We start from the raw sequence: 17,680 nt of genomic DNA on the forward strand, positions 1-17,680 counted from the left end.
AAGTCTCTTCTGATGGATCCTTTTGCAAGGCAAAAAGTTTCAGGGAGGGGATCCCTGGGTGGCGCAGCGGTTTAGCGCCTGCCTTTGGCCCAGGGCGCAATCCTGCAGACCCGGGATCGAATCCCACGTCGGGCTCCCGGTGCATGGAGCCTGCTTCTCCCTCTGCCTGTGTCTCTGCCTCTCTCTCTCTCTCTCTCTCTCTCTCTCTGTGACTATCATAAATAAATAAAACATTTAAAAAAAAAAGTTTCAGGAAAGGTGACTATCCCAAGATCGTTAAAAAAATTAAATGGAGCAAATACAAGTTTTAATACTCAAATTGGGGTCTGTGAAACATATCTTAGTTTGTATTCAATATATTGATCTCTGTGAGGGTAAACATCACTAAAAACCTGCATCAAAGAGTCCCTTTATGCTCAAGGTGGTTTGGTTGTAACAGGTGTGATGCACACAGATGTAACACGGGTGTGGGGAGTGGTTTTAGGCAGCCTAGTGAGGTCTTCTGCAGGCCCCACGATGGGTGAGAACCCTAGAATTGTCTTGTGAATTCTCGAGCAGCCTGGGAGCAAGTCCTGGCAGGTGTTGTACCGGGTATAGGAATGGTCCCACGGGTACCTGTGTGGATCACCCACCCACCTAGATGAAGTCCTCCCCTCATCCCCTCAGCCTGTTGGAAGTTAGATGCATCCCTGGGGGGCAAGGAGGAGAAAATGAATTGCTTGAAATTAAATTCTTGTTCCTAAAGGTAAAAGCCTTCATCATAAGAAAAATTAATTTCAGGTATAGCAAAAAAAAAAAAAAAAAGACAATTCTATTTTTCACATACCTGAATTTGTGGTCTAAAACCCCTCCCACTGGAAATAAGTTTTCCTACCTTGAGGTTGTTTAAATTGGAGGTCCATTTGCCCTTACTACGTTAAGTCATTTATTTATTATTCTGGCCATTTGTTAAGAATCAGAGGATTCTAGAACCTTCCATGTCTGCCTGAGGCCATGAGCATCCATGATACAAACCACAGTCGTTGAGAGCGCAAATGAGGAACATCCTCTTATTTGCTACTTCTGAATTTGGGTAATTACAACTTTTCTTTTTCATGAAGTTGATGGCCTTTATTGGTAAATACCTGATACGTGTGTAAGTCCTGCTGTGTATCTCAGTCACCCTAGTCCCCACGTGTTTATGCAACTGTGGGATTTGCTGCAATTCACATCTCTTTTCCTGGATGGGATCTTGAGAGCAGGCTCCCCTGGAATTAAGACTTCATTTACACCAGGCAGTGAGATCAAAGGGAGAGAGTAAAGAGAAGAGTAGTACTTATTCAAGACCAGACGAAGCATCCAATGCAAACACTGACAGGCTGCCAGAAGGTGGCTGTTGGCCCTGCTCCCGCACAGAACCTGCATCCTGCTATGGTCTGGGCGAGGGCACTTCACAGAGGCTTCTCTACAGATGTCATTTGTTGGGATTGTATTTGTTTTAATTGTTCAACCATGATCTTAGTAAATGGATGGCCTGTCTCCCAGTTGCACACGTAAAATTCCCAGGTTCTTGTCTTTCTCTTAACCCAGGTGTGACCTATTTGCAAATCCCGATGGTCTTCCTTCTTAGGTGGTGTTCCAGTAGGAGTAGAATGGGGGGCAAGGATCTGGGCTCAGGTGACTAAAGTGGTATATTCTGGGTTCAACAGTGTTCCTCAGAATTCACATCCAGAACTCCAGATTGTGAACTTATTTGGAATGTGGGTCTTTGCAGATGTAATTACTAATATAAGACCAAACTGGATTAGGATGAGCCCTGAGTCCAATGACTAGGGTCCTTCATTATAAGAAGGACAGAGACACAGACAGGGACACACAGAGAGCAGACAATGTGAGGGCAGAGACAGAGATTGGGATGACGCAGCCACGTTTGGAATGATGAACGCCTGGAGCTGCCAGGGCAAGGGAAGACTTTACCCGCAGCCTCCAGATCCGGTGTTGTCCTACAACACGTTGACTTCACATTTCTGGCCCTCTGACCCATGAGAGAGTAAATTTCTGTTTTCTCCCCTAGTGTAGTTAACGTACAGTGTTATCTTAGTTTCAGGTGTACAACACAGTGATTCCGCCAATTCTACTCACGACAGGGGCGCTCCTTAATTCCCATCCCCTATCTCACCCATTCTCCCACCCCCATCCTCTGGTAACCATCGGTGTGTTCTCCTAGTTAAGGGCCTGCTTTTGGCTTGTCCCTTTTCCTTTACTTGTTCTTAAATTCCACATATGAGTGAGATCATAAGGTGTTTATCCTGTAAAATATTTTATGTTTTATACGGTGTTTATCTTTCTCTTATTTCACTTAGCATTATACTTTCTAGCTCCATCCATGTCACTGCAAATGGCAAGATTTCATTCTTTCTGACGACTAATATTTCCTTGTTTATGTACCACATCTTCTTTATCCATTCATCTGTCAGTGGACACCTGGGCTGTTTCCATAACTTGGCTATTGTTGATAATGCTTCTATAAACACCAGGGTGCATGTATCCTTTTGAATCACTGTTTTTATATTTTTGGTGTAAGTATCCAGTAGTGGCATTACTGAATCATAGAGTAGTTCTATTTTTAATTTTCTGGGGCATCTCCATACTGTTCTCCACAGTGTCTGCCTCAGTTTGCACTCCCACCAACAGTGCACAAGGATTCCCCTTTCTCCATAGTCTCGCCAGCACTGGTTGTTTTTTGTCTTATTGACAGAGGCCATTCTGACAGGATGAGGTGGTATCTTATCGTGATTTTGATTTGCATTTCTTTGATGATAAGTGATGTTGAGCATCTTTCCATGCGTGTGTTGACCATCTGGATGTCTTCTTTGGAGACATGTCTGTTCATGTCCTCTGCCCGTTTCTTAACTGGATTATTTGTGGGTTTTTATCTTGAATTGTATCAATTCTTTATGTATATTGGCTACTAATCCTTACCAGACATGGAAATACCATTTACCAACATCTTTCTCCTTATCCTAGGTTGTCTTTGTGAGAGATTAAGTTTGTTGTTTTAAGCCACCCAGTTTTTATAGCAGCCCCAGGACTCTGACACATGCAGTGTTTCCACCAACTTCATGATGTAAACATTCCCTGCGATGGCTGATTTCCAGTTATCAACAAGATGTCCCTGAACAACAATTTGACTAGAGAATTTGAGAAGAGAATCTGAGCCAGTGCAAGCCGGCTGGGGGGCATCCCCCGATGGTGCTCAACACATCTCAGAGTCATCATACCCCAAGCACACGGGTGCATCGGTTACCTGTTGCAGTGTGACAGAGCACCTTGGCACTGGGCAGTTTACAAGGCAGACATTCATGGTCTCACAGGTCCTGGGGTGAAGATCTGTGAGCAGTAGAGCCGGGTGGCTATGGCTCGGGATCTCCTGAATTTACAGTCCGAGCTTCAGCTCGCCCCATGTCGTCTGCACCAGGAGGGCTTGGCGGGGGCTGCACCATGTCAGGGAGTGTGGGCACCACTGACAGCGTCTGCCATGTCCACTCTGCAAAATGCATGCTGTGTCCTCCACCTCCCCCGCCAGAGCTAAAACCCCACAACCTGTCACTAGGACAGGCACCAAGAGCCTCCTCATCCAGTGCCCTTCCCGAAGTTCTCTTCTCATGGGGGCACCACCTGTCCTCTCAGACCACTCAGGGAATGTCACCCCCTGCTCGGAGCCTCTGGCAGCCTCTCACTCATGCCTCCCCTTACTACACATTGTGCCTTGCACACTTCCCATCTCCCGCAGGGCTCACTGCCTTCCAGCCACCAGGGCGATTTCTGGTTCTCCAAGGCAGCATCAGCTCATTCTTGCTGCAGGGACTTTGCACCTGCCCTTCTTTGTCTGGAACCTGTTACCCAGTATAATATTGCCTCGTGACTGCTCTATGTCAAGCAGTCCCTTCCATGAATGGTGCCCAATTATCCTTCTCCATATCTGCTTATGCCCTTTATTATGTTATTTTTTTTCACAGTCTGATAAAAAAAATCATTGGTTTTGTTAATACTTGTGTTCTATATTTTCCCCTGTGAACAATATAAGTTTCACATGCAGCTTACAGGGCCCCCATTGCTCCCATCTGCAGTCATATTCTGAGGACAGAGGCTAGCCTCTCCTCCACAGACCCATCTCCATACACATTTATTGACAGGACAGGTGAATGCACTTCTCCTCTGTCTGCGGCCCCGTTCTCTGCCCTATCTGGTCTAACCCCGCAGCGTCACACTGAATGTGACATCTCTCTCTGGGCCGATGCCATGCTCGGAAGGCCCAGCACTCAGACTCCTCCCGGGTCAGAACGGCCCTGCCCTTCTCAGCATGGCCTCACTCAGAGCATGGAGAAAATCAGAGAAAATGTAAATCTCGACCCTGAACTTAACCTGCATTTTTAAGATCAATGAAATTTCACAGTCTGGTAATTTCTTTCACCCAAATGCCCTTTCTGACAGGAAAAAAAAAAAAAAGAAAAAAGGCTTTTGGACATTTTGGTCAGTGGAATATAAATTGAAAAAAAAAAAAAAGTCCTGATTTGCTTCATTCTTTGAAACATTATCTAATGTTCTTCCTGAAAGAGAAACGGTAACAAGATAACCTGATTTTCTCCTTCTTCTCAGCTCTACTTTATGAACCTGCTTGATCCAAATTTTCAGATGAGCACCTGCCTCTCAGAGAACCCCCACGTCAGACAGAGCCCCTGGGCTCGCCTTTACTTTAGTTGTTGGCTGTGCAGAAGGTAGGATCCTGTCCCAACAGGCTCTTGGGAAGCCCACCTCGTGTTGCTCTTTCCAGCTGGGAGTGTCCAGAGGCAGAAAACAACGAAGAACCTCAGGATTTGGTCGAAGCTTCACCGTCCAGGGCTGCTATGAAGAATGTGGCCCAAAGGCGTGTTTGGGAGGCCACCATGTCCCGTGCACTTGGCCCGTGGTCCCCGCAGTGCCTCAGCCCCTGGCAGCACCCTGGAGGTCACCCACATCACTCAGCACCTCAAATGCACCCACACTTCCAGCCGCCTCATGTCCCCAGTGTGGCTTGGCTGAGCTTGGTGGCCACCCCAGTGCCCCAGTCAGGGGCTGTCCTGGCTTCTGCCTCTGTGGACACGTGTCCCAGTGAATGGTCACGGCGCTCTGGAGTTCCATCGGTAGTCGTGATGGGTGGTGGTCATGCCCGCCCAGCTCTAGGGCTCTGGGTCCCGGCCCCGGGGTGCATCCTGCCCCCTGCCCCCGCCTCTGGCTCAGGGACCTCCTGCTGCCCACCTGCATGGAGGCCATGCTGTGCCTGCAAGTGTATGTCCTCCCAGGGCAGCTCTTCACCAGAAACATGACAGTGAGGGATGTGTGAGCTTAGCCTTTCCCTCTCCTGATCCTTCAGCTTTCCTTCATTTCATGGTCATTGTCCCATTCATGTCGAGTTCAGGGACTGGAAGGTGCCTGATGAGGACACGGCATATTGCATCCAGGGTTCGCTTCTCTGCAGACCCCTTTCTGAGGCATATGGGGCCGTGGATCCTTGCTGCCTTCTGAGTCCTGGATCTAATTTTTTGTCCATCCGGCCCGGAAAGCCTGCTCCAAGCTGTGACTTTGCCTTATGTTCAATCTCCGAGCTCTGCAATGTGAGCCAGTGAGGCCCCAAGAGGAAGCGTGGCGGTGGATGGGTGCTCACTCTGTACCCTGCCCATGTCCCTGGGGTCTTCGCCCCTCAGTGCCAATGCCTGGGTAGCTCTCTGATACCTTCGAACAGCTACTTTTTAGACTTCCTGCCATTCGTGCCATGATTGTCTGTGGGATAGGCAGTCGGATGGAGGAAACCCTCCCTGGGCCACAGAAGGTGAGGCAGGTGGTCACCGCAACACCTTTTACATTGTCCCCCACTGCCCCTTCTGCCTTTGGGTGCTGAGTGTGGCCGGGAGCCTCCTCCTGGAAGAGCCAGCCCGCATGCCTCACCTGGCAAGCAGATGGTGCTTTAGTTCAAAGTAGTGCCATCGGCCTCAGCTCCAGGCAGCCACATGCTGACCAGCAAAGATGGGCTGGATTTCAGGCCCCAGGTCCCCCACCCCCTGGGGCCCCGGCATGCACCTCCCCACCTGTGCTACCACTCATGACTTATGCGACCATCTGTCTTCTGTCAAAGGCTGCAGAACTTACCCTGTTCATTATGCTTAATGATCAATATTTGCACTTTGATCTCAACTTTGGAAGCAAAGAGAAATCTGAGAGCAAAAACCTATAAAGGCCACAACCAAAGCACCAACACAGGCGCATTCAATCGTTTTTCTAAATACTTTACTCTGTGCTACTAAAATTGGAAAAAAAAAATTTTAAAGTCACATCTGTAATGATAGACTTTCAAAAAACATGAATTGTGTGCGCTGGTTAAAAAAAAAGGAAAGGTTTATAAGGCGAGTTGTTGAGTTTTATTTCTGGGAAGGAGGACACTAGAGGGATTTTTTTCCCCTTTTACTTCTGCTTTCCTTTGTTTTCCAGATTTTGTGTAATAAGCCTGAATTGCTTCTTAGTTCTAGTACATTTTTACGCTAGAAAAAATATATATACAGCTTGTATAATTATTAGGACTGCTGTCTTTGGGGGTGTAAGCATGAGTTTGAGACCCAGCTTGGCTCTGTCCCAGCTACGGGACCTTGGGAGGGACGCTCGGAGCCTGTTTCATCATCTGTGACATGGCGGTAACACACCTGCCTCAAGGGATGGCTGCGAGGGAGCCCGTCAGGGATGCTCCCCGCTGGGCCTGGCACAGACTTGTGCAATGAGTGGCTTACCTTTATTATTGTAGTTAAGGTTAATATTTAAAAAGCATTAATGTCAGCAAAAATAGTATCAAGATGTGCTTGCCAATATTAAAAAAGATTAATGCTAATACACACTAATATTAAAGATCTATTCACATCTGAGATAGAACAGTCTCATGTCCTAAGAAAATGCACGAGCCTGGCTGGGGCACACACAGGTGGGAAGGGAAGAGCAGCGGGGAGCACGCGCCCAGCACGCACCCACCCGGCGCTGCTGCCGCCCCTGACTCTGCGTCTCTGCCTCCACCCTCTGCCGGCGCTTCGGGTCTCCTTTATCATTCCATCCTTTGCGCCCTGCCCCGGGCCAGGCCCAGAGCAGGTGTCCAACGGGTGTGTGCCAAATGAATAATGGGACCAGCAACGAGACAAGCTACTCTTATTCTCCCTGTTTATCTGAACAGAAGAATTATAGTTCGTGTATCTGAGCAGCCTCCCTGCTGCTGTGAGCACCTCTCCGCGCTGCGGATGGACCTGGTGCATCTCACCTGTGACCTTATTTGCAGGAGGAGCTGATGCACAGCCACAGACTCAGTCAGTGGGGACACAGGGCACCTGTGAGGCGGGTGGGTGGGCTTGGAGGGCGTAGAGCATCGGTGCTCACGAGAAGGGAGAGTAGGGAATCCTCATGACTGATCCAATGTGTTTTAGGGTCTGACAAATTTTTTAAAAATTACATTTATTTAGTGCATGTACACATAAAAGAGAAATCGCTCTGACCCCACTCGGCACAAACCCCAGGTCTACACACAGGATAGGGGCTCTGGCCCCGAGGTAGAGGTTGGCATGGTGCAATCCTGTGTCATAAGCCCATAAGGCGGTGGCCCCTGCTGACAACACAAAGCTTTTAATGGGAGTTGGTATTGATCAGGTATAGATCAGGTATAGATCAGGGTGGTCAGCCATCCCAGCTTCCCTTGAGAGGCTTCATGGGACAGGGGTATTCTGATTTATTTTTTAATTAATCTATTTTTAATTGAAATAGTTGACACATGACATCGTATAAATTTAAGGCATATAATACGTTAACTTGGAAATTTTTTTTAAAAAAAGGTCTTCTAGTTTTAAAACCGGGTCAGCCCCAGGGGAAACGGAACCAGGCAGCCACCCCAGCCTGGACTCTCAGCTCTCCACCGACAAGGGCAGGCGTTCCTTGAGCCTCTTGCCTGGGGAGGAAGCCTCCCACTGCCCTCGCTGTCTCAGGAACTGGTGCAGCTCAGGTGAGTCAAGTGGACCATGGGGCTATTTGCCCAGGGCCAGCAGCTGGCCTGTTGCAGGTGCACACAGGTGAGGTGTGGATGGTTCTGGTCCCTTTTTAAGTTCAGGGTAAGGATTAAGCACCCAGGGGATCCCTGGGTGGCGCAGCGGTTTGGCGCCTGCCTTTGGCCCAGGACGCGATCCTGGAGACCCGGGATCGAGTCCCACATCAGGCTCCCGGTGCGTGGAGCCTGCTTCTCCCTCTGCCTGTGTTTCTGCCTCTCTCTCTCTCTCTGTGCAACTATCATAAATAAATAAATAAAAATTAAAAAAAAAAAAAAAAAAAAAAAAGCACCCAGCCAACTACAGGCCCCCTTTCCCTTATCTGGAGCCTTCATCTTTTGAAGAGATGTATGAGCTAGCTAGGTAGGTAGCTGGATTTAGGGTCTCCCACCGGACCCCTCCAGCTGTGCTGCACAGGTGCCTTAATTAGGAAAACCTCACAGCACATGAAGCCCATCAGCCCGACCATGAGAAGAACAGCCGTCATTTGATGTCATTTGACATTGTGGGGATTACGATCCTACTCAGGGAGTTGTCAGGAGTCTCCCATAAGGTAAGACAGCAGCACATCTGGCCAAATCTGAAGAGATAGAGAGTAGATCCGGGGTTGCCTGGAGTTGAGGGTTTTCGGGGAAAGCGGAGTGATTCTGATGGACATGCAGTTTCTTTCTGGAACCAACAAGATACAGTCAGTGTAGTGATGGATGCCTAATGCTGCACATAAACTAAAAACTATTGTATTGTGTACTTTAAATGGTTCATCGCGTCTTGAATAAAACTGTTATTAAAAAAAAAAATCTCGGGGATCCCTGGGTGGCGCAGCGGTTTGGCGCCTGCCTTTGGCCCCGGGGCGCAATCCTGCAGTCCCGGGATCGAATCCCACGTCGGGCTCCCGGTGCATGGAGCCTGCTTCTCCCTCCTCCTGTGTCTCTGCCTCTCTCTCTCTCTCTCTTTCTATGTCTATCAAAAATAAATAAATAAATCTTAAAAAAAAAAAAATCTCACCACCTCACCTTCTACCAAAAAATTCTCTACCCCAGCTAACCAATAGCAACAACAATCCCTCGGAAACCTCAAACAACAAACACAGAAACAAGCCAGAAGAAGACCTTTTTCCCCCCGGTGGAGACTTGCCCACGTCCTCCTCGTACAGGAGGGGGGGGGGGGGGGGCCTGGGGCTAGCCGGGAATGCTCACAGGGCGCCGCGCAGCACTCCAGGGGTTACCAGCCCCCCGGGGGTCGGGACGTGTGCAGCTTGGAGAGGCGCTGGGCCCAGCACGGTGGACGAGACCCCCAGGACTTGCTCCACGTCAGTCAGTTCCAGAATCAGGAGGAGGAGAGAGCTCAGCTCTGCAAGCCTAGCGGACAGGAGGCTTCTCCGGGAAGTCGGACGTTTGGCGGGGGAATAGGAAGTAGGCGTGGAGTGAGAAAGAAACAGCCCACAAGATACGGACTTGTCAAGCCATGGAAAGCATTTTAATGACAACTGGCATCACAGGTATAAATAAATAGCTCCTGTCCGTCTATAATATGTGCTAGAAATATCTTTTTAAAAGGTCCCGCTAAGGTTACGAGGCTTCAAGGACCCTTTCTTAGCTACTGGTTTTAGTAATTAAAAAAATAAAAACAGTGGGCGTCCAGGTCCGCGAGCGTCGCCTGCGGGGAGGGCAGGACGAGCCGGCGCCCGCGGCCCGGAGCGTGGCAGTCACCGAGGCGCTGTTCACAACACGTGCTCTGCTCCGCCACATACAATTGACTTTGGATGAATGCAGTTTGCAATGTGCTGCTACACAATCAGGCTGTTAAAAACCACAGTTGGTCGACAATCTAACATAGATTTAAATCTTGTCATTTCACGCTGGTATGCTCTGCCCCACGTAGCAAGAGAAACAGCCCAGGAACCCTCCGACAGTTTCTCTCTTGGTTCATTTCTCAGTATCCGTAGGTCTTGTGACAGATCAGCCACAGGAGCTTGCACAGATTATTCTTGGGTACGGCCTCTCCCACGTGGAAGGGACCCGACCTCCCCTGATGTGGGGGTGTCCCCGCATTCCCAGCGATGCAGCCATGGGCTTGGCTGCAGGTGGCTGCGCCCCCTTGGAGCAGCCTCAGGCGGCGTCCCACCCATTGGCTGTGGACCTGGGGCCGCGGTGGCAGGGGTGGCAGGTCAAGACAGCGCCTCCTCCCCTCTGATTGCAAAACCTCAACAAACATCAAGGATGGAGGGATAGAGAAAAGCATCAAACCTACTACTTTAAGGATGGGTTAATTGAGACTGTTGCTAAGAATACATCTAACATATAGGAATATAACGTACGTTTAATTTAGGAAAAATATATCATTTGATCCTCGGAAATAAACATTAAATACAAATCAAGTGGACTTGGACACCAGAAGGAAAACATGGGGTGGGAGGGAGACAGCATGGGAACTCAGAAGATTATCAGGTAAAGATGGAAAACCCTTAGGTTCACCCCAAGAGGCGCTGGGGCTCTGAGCCCTCTCTCCCCACACCCAGGGGGATGCGTGGATCGAGGCTGTCCTCCCAGGGGACGCCCAGCCAACACTGAACCTGTCCCTTAGCAGCCCCTCGCTGTAGATTTTGCTCCTTTATTAGAAATATAAAGAGATGATCACTTCTGTCTTTTTATTTGTCTTTTTGCATTTTTTTTAACAAATGATTTTTGGTAGCTTGTCTGTTCTATTTTGACTCATAAACTCACTTTCCGACGGTGCAGGCCGGAGTTTGCTCCGCTGACTGGGAACTCCGCCGTCACCCGCTGCTAAACCCGCTGCTGCAAAGGAAGCACACAGCCCTCCCCCGCTCGGAGGCCTCCTCGGTCCCCCGGCCCCGGTGCGTCCCGCTCGGCGCCAGACCCTCCGACGCCCGGGCCAGCCCACTCTGGAGCCGAGCGAGGAGCCAGGCCCCGCGGGGGCCTAGGCCGGGTCCTTGAATTTCTCCAGGTAGTTTCTGAGCTCCTCAGGGGTGCCCGGGGACACGTCCTGGCACACCCACTTGATGTCCTCGCCGCCGCCGCCCCCCAGGATGGAGTTCACGGTGGGGCAGCCGTCGTCGGGCGGGATGGTGGTGAAGGTTGTGAACTGCACTTTCTTCCTTTTGGAGGTGGGCGAATGCAGGGGCTCGAGCTTCGGGTCCCTGGCCGGCCTGCCCGCCGAGCCCGCCCGGTGCACCTGGCCCTGCACGTGCTGCCGGGCGCCGCCGTTGAGCAGCAGGCGGCTGCCGTCGTCGCTGCCGCCCGGCCCGCGGTCCAGGACAGTCGTGTGCTCGTCCTGCGGCGGCGACCCCTCGCCCGCGTGCTCCAGGAGCTCCGCCTCGTTGCCCAGCCACACCCAGTCGTGCGAGTGGGTCACAGAGGCCTGGCCTTCCAGGGGCACCTGCTTGTGGCGGTACCTGAGGGCGAAGGTGGCGCAGTTGATGAGGAAGACGAGGATGGCCAAGCAGAAGACGCCGAGCAGGGCGTACATGCCGATCTCCAGGTCGCTCAGGCCCCGGGGCGTCTGCACCAGGTCGCTGGCCCCCAGGCCGCCCCCCGCCCGGGGCAGCTCCACCTGCGCCGGGAAGTTGGCGAAGTCCAGGGGGATGTTCTGCAGCTGGTCCTCCCCGGACGGCCTGCCCGCGTCCGGCCGGCCGCTCTTCACCACCCTGTTGTCCAGGAGCGGCCTGGCCGTGCTGTCGCCTCTCTGCAGGGCGCCGTCCTCGCGCTCCCCCGGGGCGCCTTGGAGGTGCCCCTCGGGCTCCTGGCCCTTCTGCCGGCGGTCGCTGGCGTGGTTCTTGATCTCGCCGCCGTCGCTGTCCACGCCGCGGCTGGAGTCGGCGTTGCCCTGGCCAAACTTGACCCTGACGCTGCCCACACCCACGGCCAGGACGCTCTTGCGCTTGGACTTCTGGCAGGCCTCGGCGATGGACATGTCCACTCGCACCAGCGGCCCCTGGCCTTCCCCTTCGGCCATCACCACCGGCCACCTGGGAGAGCGGGCCTGGGGGGTGGACACGACGGCCTCGTCCAGGGAGGTGGCGGTCAGGGTGAAGTCCTTGGTGTCGTAGATGTCCAGGGGGGTAGCGGAGCCGTCGCTGAGCTGGAGCCAAGTGCTGACCACGGCCTCCTGCGGGGAGAGAGGCTGTTAGGAGGGCACCGTCTGCGGGCGGGGAGGCCTCTTCTCTTCGGAACCCGCCTGCCCTCCCAGAACAGAACCCAAAGTCCAGAGGCTGGACTCAGATCCAGACTTGGCGGCTGATGAATCTGGGGAGAAGACACACAGGTTTTATATCAAGATCTGAGAATCACTGTAATTTAAGTAAGAACACATGTAGACCTGTGGTGACATCGTCCCTGATAACCTCCCTATCTCAGGATCTCACTCACACCTGCGAAGTCCATCCTGCCCGGCGGTGATGGGTGACACATGCACGGGTATGGGAGCTGGGACGTGGCTACCCTCGGTACCCCACTGCCAAGGGGCAATGCTAGCTGTGCCTCCTGGGAACCTGCCGCTGTCCTCTGTGTCACCTGTGCACAGACTCACTTGACCCTCACAGCGACACCCTAAGTCAATGCTGTGACCATCACCACTTCTTGTTCTGCAGGGCGGGCTCCTCACTTCCCTCTGTGAAGCTCGCATAGGCACGTGCTGAGGCTGGGGTTAGAGTCCAGAGGTCCGGCCTGAGTCCTAACCACCACGGCTGCCCTGTCTCCTGGCTGTCTGTGGCTCTGAGGTCACTGTGTGGGCCCGGGGATGGAGACAGTCTCGATGTGTCTGGAATTCTTGCCTATTACCTAAGACTGGGGATCTAGTGACGTGTGTGAGAAGCCCATGCCAGACACCGAGGAGCCTTGCAGAGGGCTGCGGGAGGGCTGGGAGCCAGAAAGGGAGAGGAGACACACACGGTTGGTGGTGGTGGTGGGCGGGGATGCTAAGTCTGCGCTGGTCTGAGTGTGCTGCGTGTGTGTGATGTGCACTCGGGGGGCTCTGGGATCGGGGGCAGGTGGTGGGAGGCCTGGAGGGGAGGCGTGGGCACTCCCATAACAGGGGTGCAGGCTAACCTCTGTGAGAGGAGCAAGGAGCAGGGCAGGCATTTGCAAGACTGTGGAGAGCTGATGGAGCTCCGGGGGTCTGTTATGGGTAAAGGATCCAGGGTCCTCTCTTATCCTGGCTTCTGGGCATGATGTGGAAGGGTGGAGAATTTGACATGAGTTTTGAAATAAATACATGCATCCACTATTTCTCCTGGTCCATGGTCCATCTTTTTTTTTTTTTTTTTTTTTTAGAATGATCATTTTGGGTCTCAGTTTCCCACACTGCCAGTGGGAGTGTGCACACCTCAGCCACAGGATCTGAGATGGACATCTACGTGGCTTGGCTGTCTTCTACCCCTCCTTTCCAGCAGGGACTGGAACATGAGCTTCCCTTGGGGGGAACCAGGTCCTCCCCACTCAGGGTCTGTGTGCCCAGGTGGGCTAGACCGACCGCTCCAGGGCCAGACCCGGGCACATGACCAAGGCCTGGCCTCTTGGAATATTCCACCATCCTGTCCTCAGTGATTGGCTCGGGAAGGGGCGTAGGATGGAGACTGGCTGATGGGAGGGGTTCCCTGGGCTTTGGCAGAAACCACAGATGAGAAATTTGCATTCCCTGGGGCTGCTGAGTTGGGGTACAGGCCTGTAATGATAGTGGCCATCCTGCAACTGGGTGGGGGGGGATCTGCTGGAACAGGAGACCAGCACGGGGGAGAGAAGAGTGATGATGGAGATGATGGAGAGAGAGAGAGAGAGATTGTTTAAGGGCATGTCCCAACAACAAAGTAGACTGTCTGAGGATCAACCACTTAAAAACTAGACAAAAATATACAAAACAAACAAACAAACAAAAACAATGCAAATTCCCAGGGATCAGAAGTGAAGAGGAAACGCATCCCAGAGGGGCGCATATAGATAGCTGTAACCGAGGTGGCCTGGAGGCAGGTGTCAGAACTGCTCAGAAGGCTTGGCGGGGAGCCGGATGCCCACCCAGGGGCTGTCAGATAGGATGACCCCTCTGCATACAGCCAGGACTGCCCAGAGGGGGATGAGGAAATCCTACCTGCTTGGCCAGAAAGAGCAACGATACTTATTTGTGCTCTGAGCCCTGCTGGGAAAATGTGTCCCCTTGAAATCAAAACCCCACTGGTTCCACACACCAGTGGGGTGGGGTCTGCAGTGACCCGACCTGTATGGCGCATGGCCGCCAACAACCAGATGCACGTGGAGCGGGACCATGCAAATGCAGCACTGCAAAGAATTGCTATTGGGAGTAAAGCAAAGCAGCCACAGTTCAAGAGGCCCTCTGGATTCAAAAAAAAAAAAAATTCATAATCCTGAAGGAGAGGGCTTTACCATGAGAGGGAGTCATAAAACATTCACGTCGACCAGCAGAGCAAGGATTTTGGATAATAGAACAACTGAAAAAGATGATAAAATAAGATAAGCCAGCAACAATGGCAAAACAGCCCATGAAATAAACAGTTCATGGGACATGGAACAGAGTAGATGCCACACGCCGAGCACGGCTGTGCGGGGAAAGACCAGGATGGTGTGGGAAGAACCACATAGAGACAAACAAACAAACAAAAAAATGCTTCAGTGGAAACGAATTACCCAATGGCTGGTGGGCAAAGCAGATTAGACACATCTGGGGAGACAGAGCCAAGGAATTTACCCACAACACAATCACAGGAAGAAACGTACAAAAGACTAGTTGAAAGGAACAAGGGACAGGGTAAGAGTTTTTGGTGACAAGTTCCAGAAAGGAACAGATGGGAGAACTCGGTATTTAAAGAAATCATGGCTGGAGTTTTTCCAGAATTGAGAACAACTGTGGATAATAAAGATGAAGGTTTCTGGGGACAGTGAGTAGCTGGATCTAGCTTGACCTGAAGACAAACCTCCAGGCACGAACCGATCAAAGCCGACGTAGGCTGGGGTCAGCCTGGGTTGGGTCTCTGGACCTGTACCTGAAAGCCCAGACCAGGGCTGATGCCGTTGGCCCGGGCAGGGGCGAGGGGGATTGTGCAAGGGATCTGCGAAGGGCGTGGCACCCCCTGTTGGTGCCTTCCACTCCCCCGTGGCACCCACTGCTTGGCTTTCAGGGGTCGGCTCTGCAAGATGGTTTTGCCTGAGGGCATGCCCTGGCCTCTGGAATCCCTGTGGCCACGCCTGGAGCCGGACGTGCAGGGAATTAAGTCCATGCAGAGGCAGCCCTCCACGGGTTCCCTTGCCCCTGGTCGACACTGACTGGAGGCTTCCCCAGGAGCCCACTCTGGGGCCCGGGCGGGGGACACACTCGACTGTCTGCCATCCCTCGTAGCACTTCCCGACTCCTCTACCGGGGCTCCCTTCACCACTCGAATTCAGTATTTGAACATGAATCCTCATGCCACGCTCACCTTCCCAGGGCATCAGAAGCAAGGCAGGCAACAGAGCTCAGGAATTTGGTTCCCACCCTCATCCCGTCTGTCCACATCCACTGGCAAGTCACGCAATGAGAGGGGCCCCCCCTGGGAGCCTAGCTGGGAAGCATGAAGGCCAGGGATCCCCCTTTCACTTCTCTGTCCTGACTTTCCCCAAACAGATGAAGCACGGCGGAGGTGTCTCCTCTTGCCCTCCTATTTACAGCTTTAAACACCTTTCAGCTTTTGTATCTCAGGGTTGACATACCAAGACCAAGGTGCCAGCTTTCCGCACGCCAAGGGCTGACATTGAAACACCGTTCCCACTGCCTGCGAGCTCATCGTGGCTGACCTTCCTTCCTGAATTCATTTTTCTCTACAAACCCTCGACAGAGAAAGAACTTCCCCTAAAACAGCCCCCACGCCCCAACGGCAGACAGTCTGAATTAAGTCCTCAGCGCATGGTGGCCTTGCCCAAACCCATCTCCATTGACCCCGGTGCGCGAATGAAGGTAAGGCCCTCGGTTAGCTCGTTTCAGGGCGGGGAAGCCGGGGCTTACCCAGGAGCGCCAACGCATTTCCCCAAGGATCAGAAATTCTAGATGACCTGACACGCACGCCCAGGGATACGGTAGAGTATCCCTTTCATTCCTCATGAAAGGATGAGTCATGTCTGAAAATAGAGTGGACCACATCCATGCATCCCCCCACCCCGAGTCAGTGCTGGGACATCCGGTCACCATGGGCTGATGGGAGCACATGGAGGCACCGCACGGGGGCAGGGGCGCTGCTGCATGCCAGTGGGGCGGTCGTGCCCATCAGCCCCTAATTAATCACCCATTCTCAGCAAAAGCTCCCTGCTCCCTGCTTTGTCTCCCCACTTCCTCTCTAGCCCCCTTACTTTGCTCTTTAGAAAGCAGAAAACACCAGGCCCCCAGGAGATGGAGGGAAGCCAGCTCTGGGGGCCTGAGGTGGATGGGGTCCCTCCCGCTGATGCCCTGGAGCAAAGTCCGCGAGCGACTGCAGGATTCCTAGAATGGCCCTGCCCCCAGCTCTGGAGCCTGGAACTGTAATGAGAGGCCGCTCCCGTGATTATGCCAGGTTGTGCCACGCAGTTGACCTGAAGATGGGGAGATGGATGGGGAGATGTGCCTGGATCATCTGGGTGAGCCCAGCGTGGTCATGTGAGCCTTTGGAAGCAGAGAGATTTCTCTAGATGGCAGCAGACGGGAGGTCAGAGATTCAGAGCATGAAAGGACTCCATGCTCGTTGCTGGTTTTGAAGATAATGTGGGTGTGGGAAGTGAGAAGGAACACGGGTGGCCTTGGGGTCCCGAGAGACGCCCCCGGACAACAGCCCACAGAGAAACAGACACCTGACCCAGAACTGCGGAGAGGAGGAGCATGGAGGCCAACAACTCCCCAGTACACCCCAAGGAGAGCCCCGGCCGCCGACTCAGGCCCCCAGGTGCCCTGTGCTCTGGGCCTAGCACCCAGCGAGCTCATCCGGGCTCCCGGCCCGCAGAGCTGAGCTCCTAAGTGGGTGTTGTTTTCAGCCACCGAGCTTGTCACTCCGGTTCATCACAGAGCCCAGGACCCAGACGATGTCGTCTTGTGGATTTTCCGAGCCCCCGTCACTGCCTTCTGGAACGTGGTCCAGCTGCTCTGACCAGGCCCTCCCTGCGGAGTCAGGCACAGAAGCTCATCTGCCCCTCTCGGCCTCTGGCTTCTGGGTCCCTACCTGTTTGGGGGTCCGCAGCAGCTCCTCAGCTGTGGCCACAGCGGTGATGGCCTTGCTGTTCTCCGTGCTGGGGTGGAGGGTGACAGATAGCCCAGCCACGAGCTGGATGGCCAAGTCTGTCACCGATACCTTGTCATCTAACACGGTCACCGTCTTCTCTGCCAGGATGGAGTCAGAGAGCGGAGACAACACCTGGCAGGACAGAATATTCCCAAATGTTGGAATCTCCCTCAGCACTGCTTCCTCCTTGCCCCAGGCCTGGGTCCAGAATATGGGGCTAAGGGATCCCACTATAGATGCACCTGCCCGTAGCAAGCCTTTGCAAGAATCAGATAAAGCCGCCTTTCCCCCAAGAAACTTTAGTTCTGTTGGAAAATTGCAATAAATATTAAAATCCATTCTATTTTTTAAA

The 17,680-nt window shown here is 52.6% G+C and overlaps 1 protein-coding gene across 1 annotated transcript in view; it reads right to left on the reverse strand.

Moving 5' to 3' along the window:
• Window positions 1-10,623: 10,623 nt before the first annotated feature.
• The window catches only part of TMEM132C (transmembrane protein 132C), a 303,059-nt gene continuing 296,002 nt past the window's right edge, over window positions 10,624-17,680 (reverse strand). The window contains exons 8-9 of the mRNA XM_072722665.1: window positions 17,269-17,460; window positions 10,624-12,209 (exon numbers count right to left, since the gene is read on the reverse strand). Coding sequence (XP_072578766.1) covers window positions 11,022-12,209; window positions 17,269-17,460 — 1,380 coding nt within the window. The 3' untranslated portion in view covers window positions 10,624-11,021. The remainder of the gene's footprint in view (window positions 12,210-17,268; window positions 17,461-17,680) is intronic.

Source organism: Vulpes vulpes, chromosome 10 (assembly GCF_048418805.1).
Source record: "Vulpes vulpes isolate BD-2025 chromosome 10, VulVul3, whole genome shotgun sequence".
Taxonomy (NCBI): domain Eukaryota; kingdom Metazoa; phylum Chordata; class Mammalia; order Carnivora; family Canidae; genus Vulpes; species Vulpes vulpes.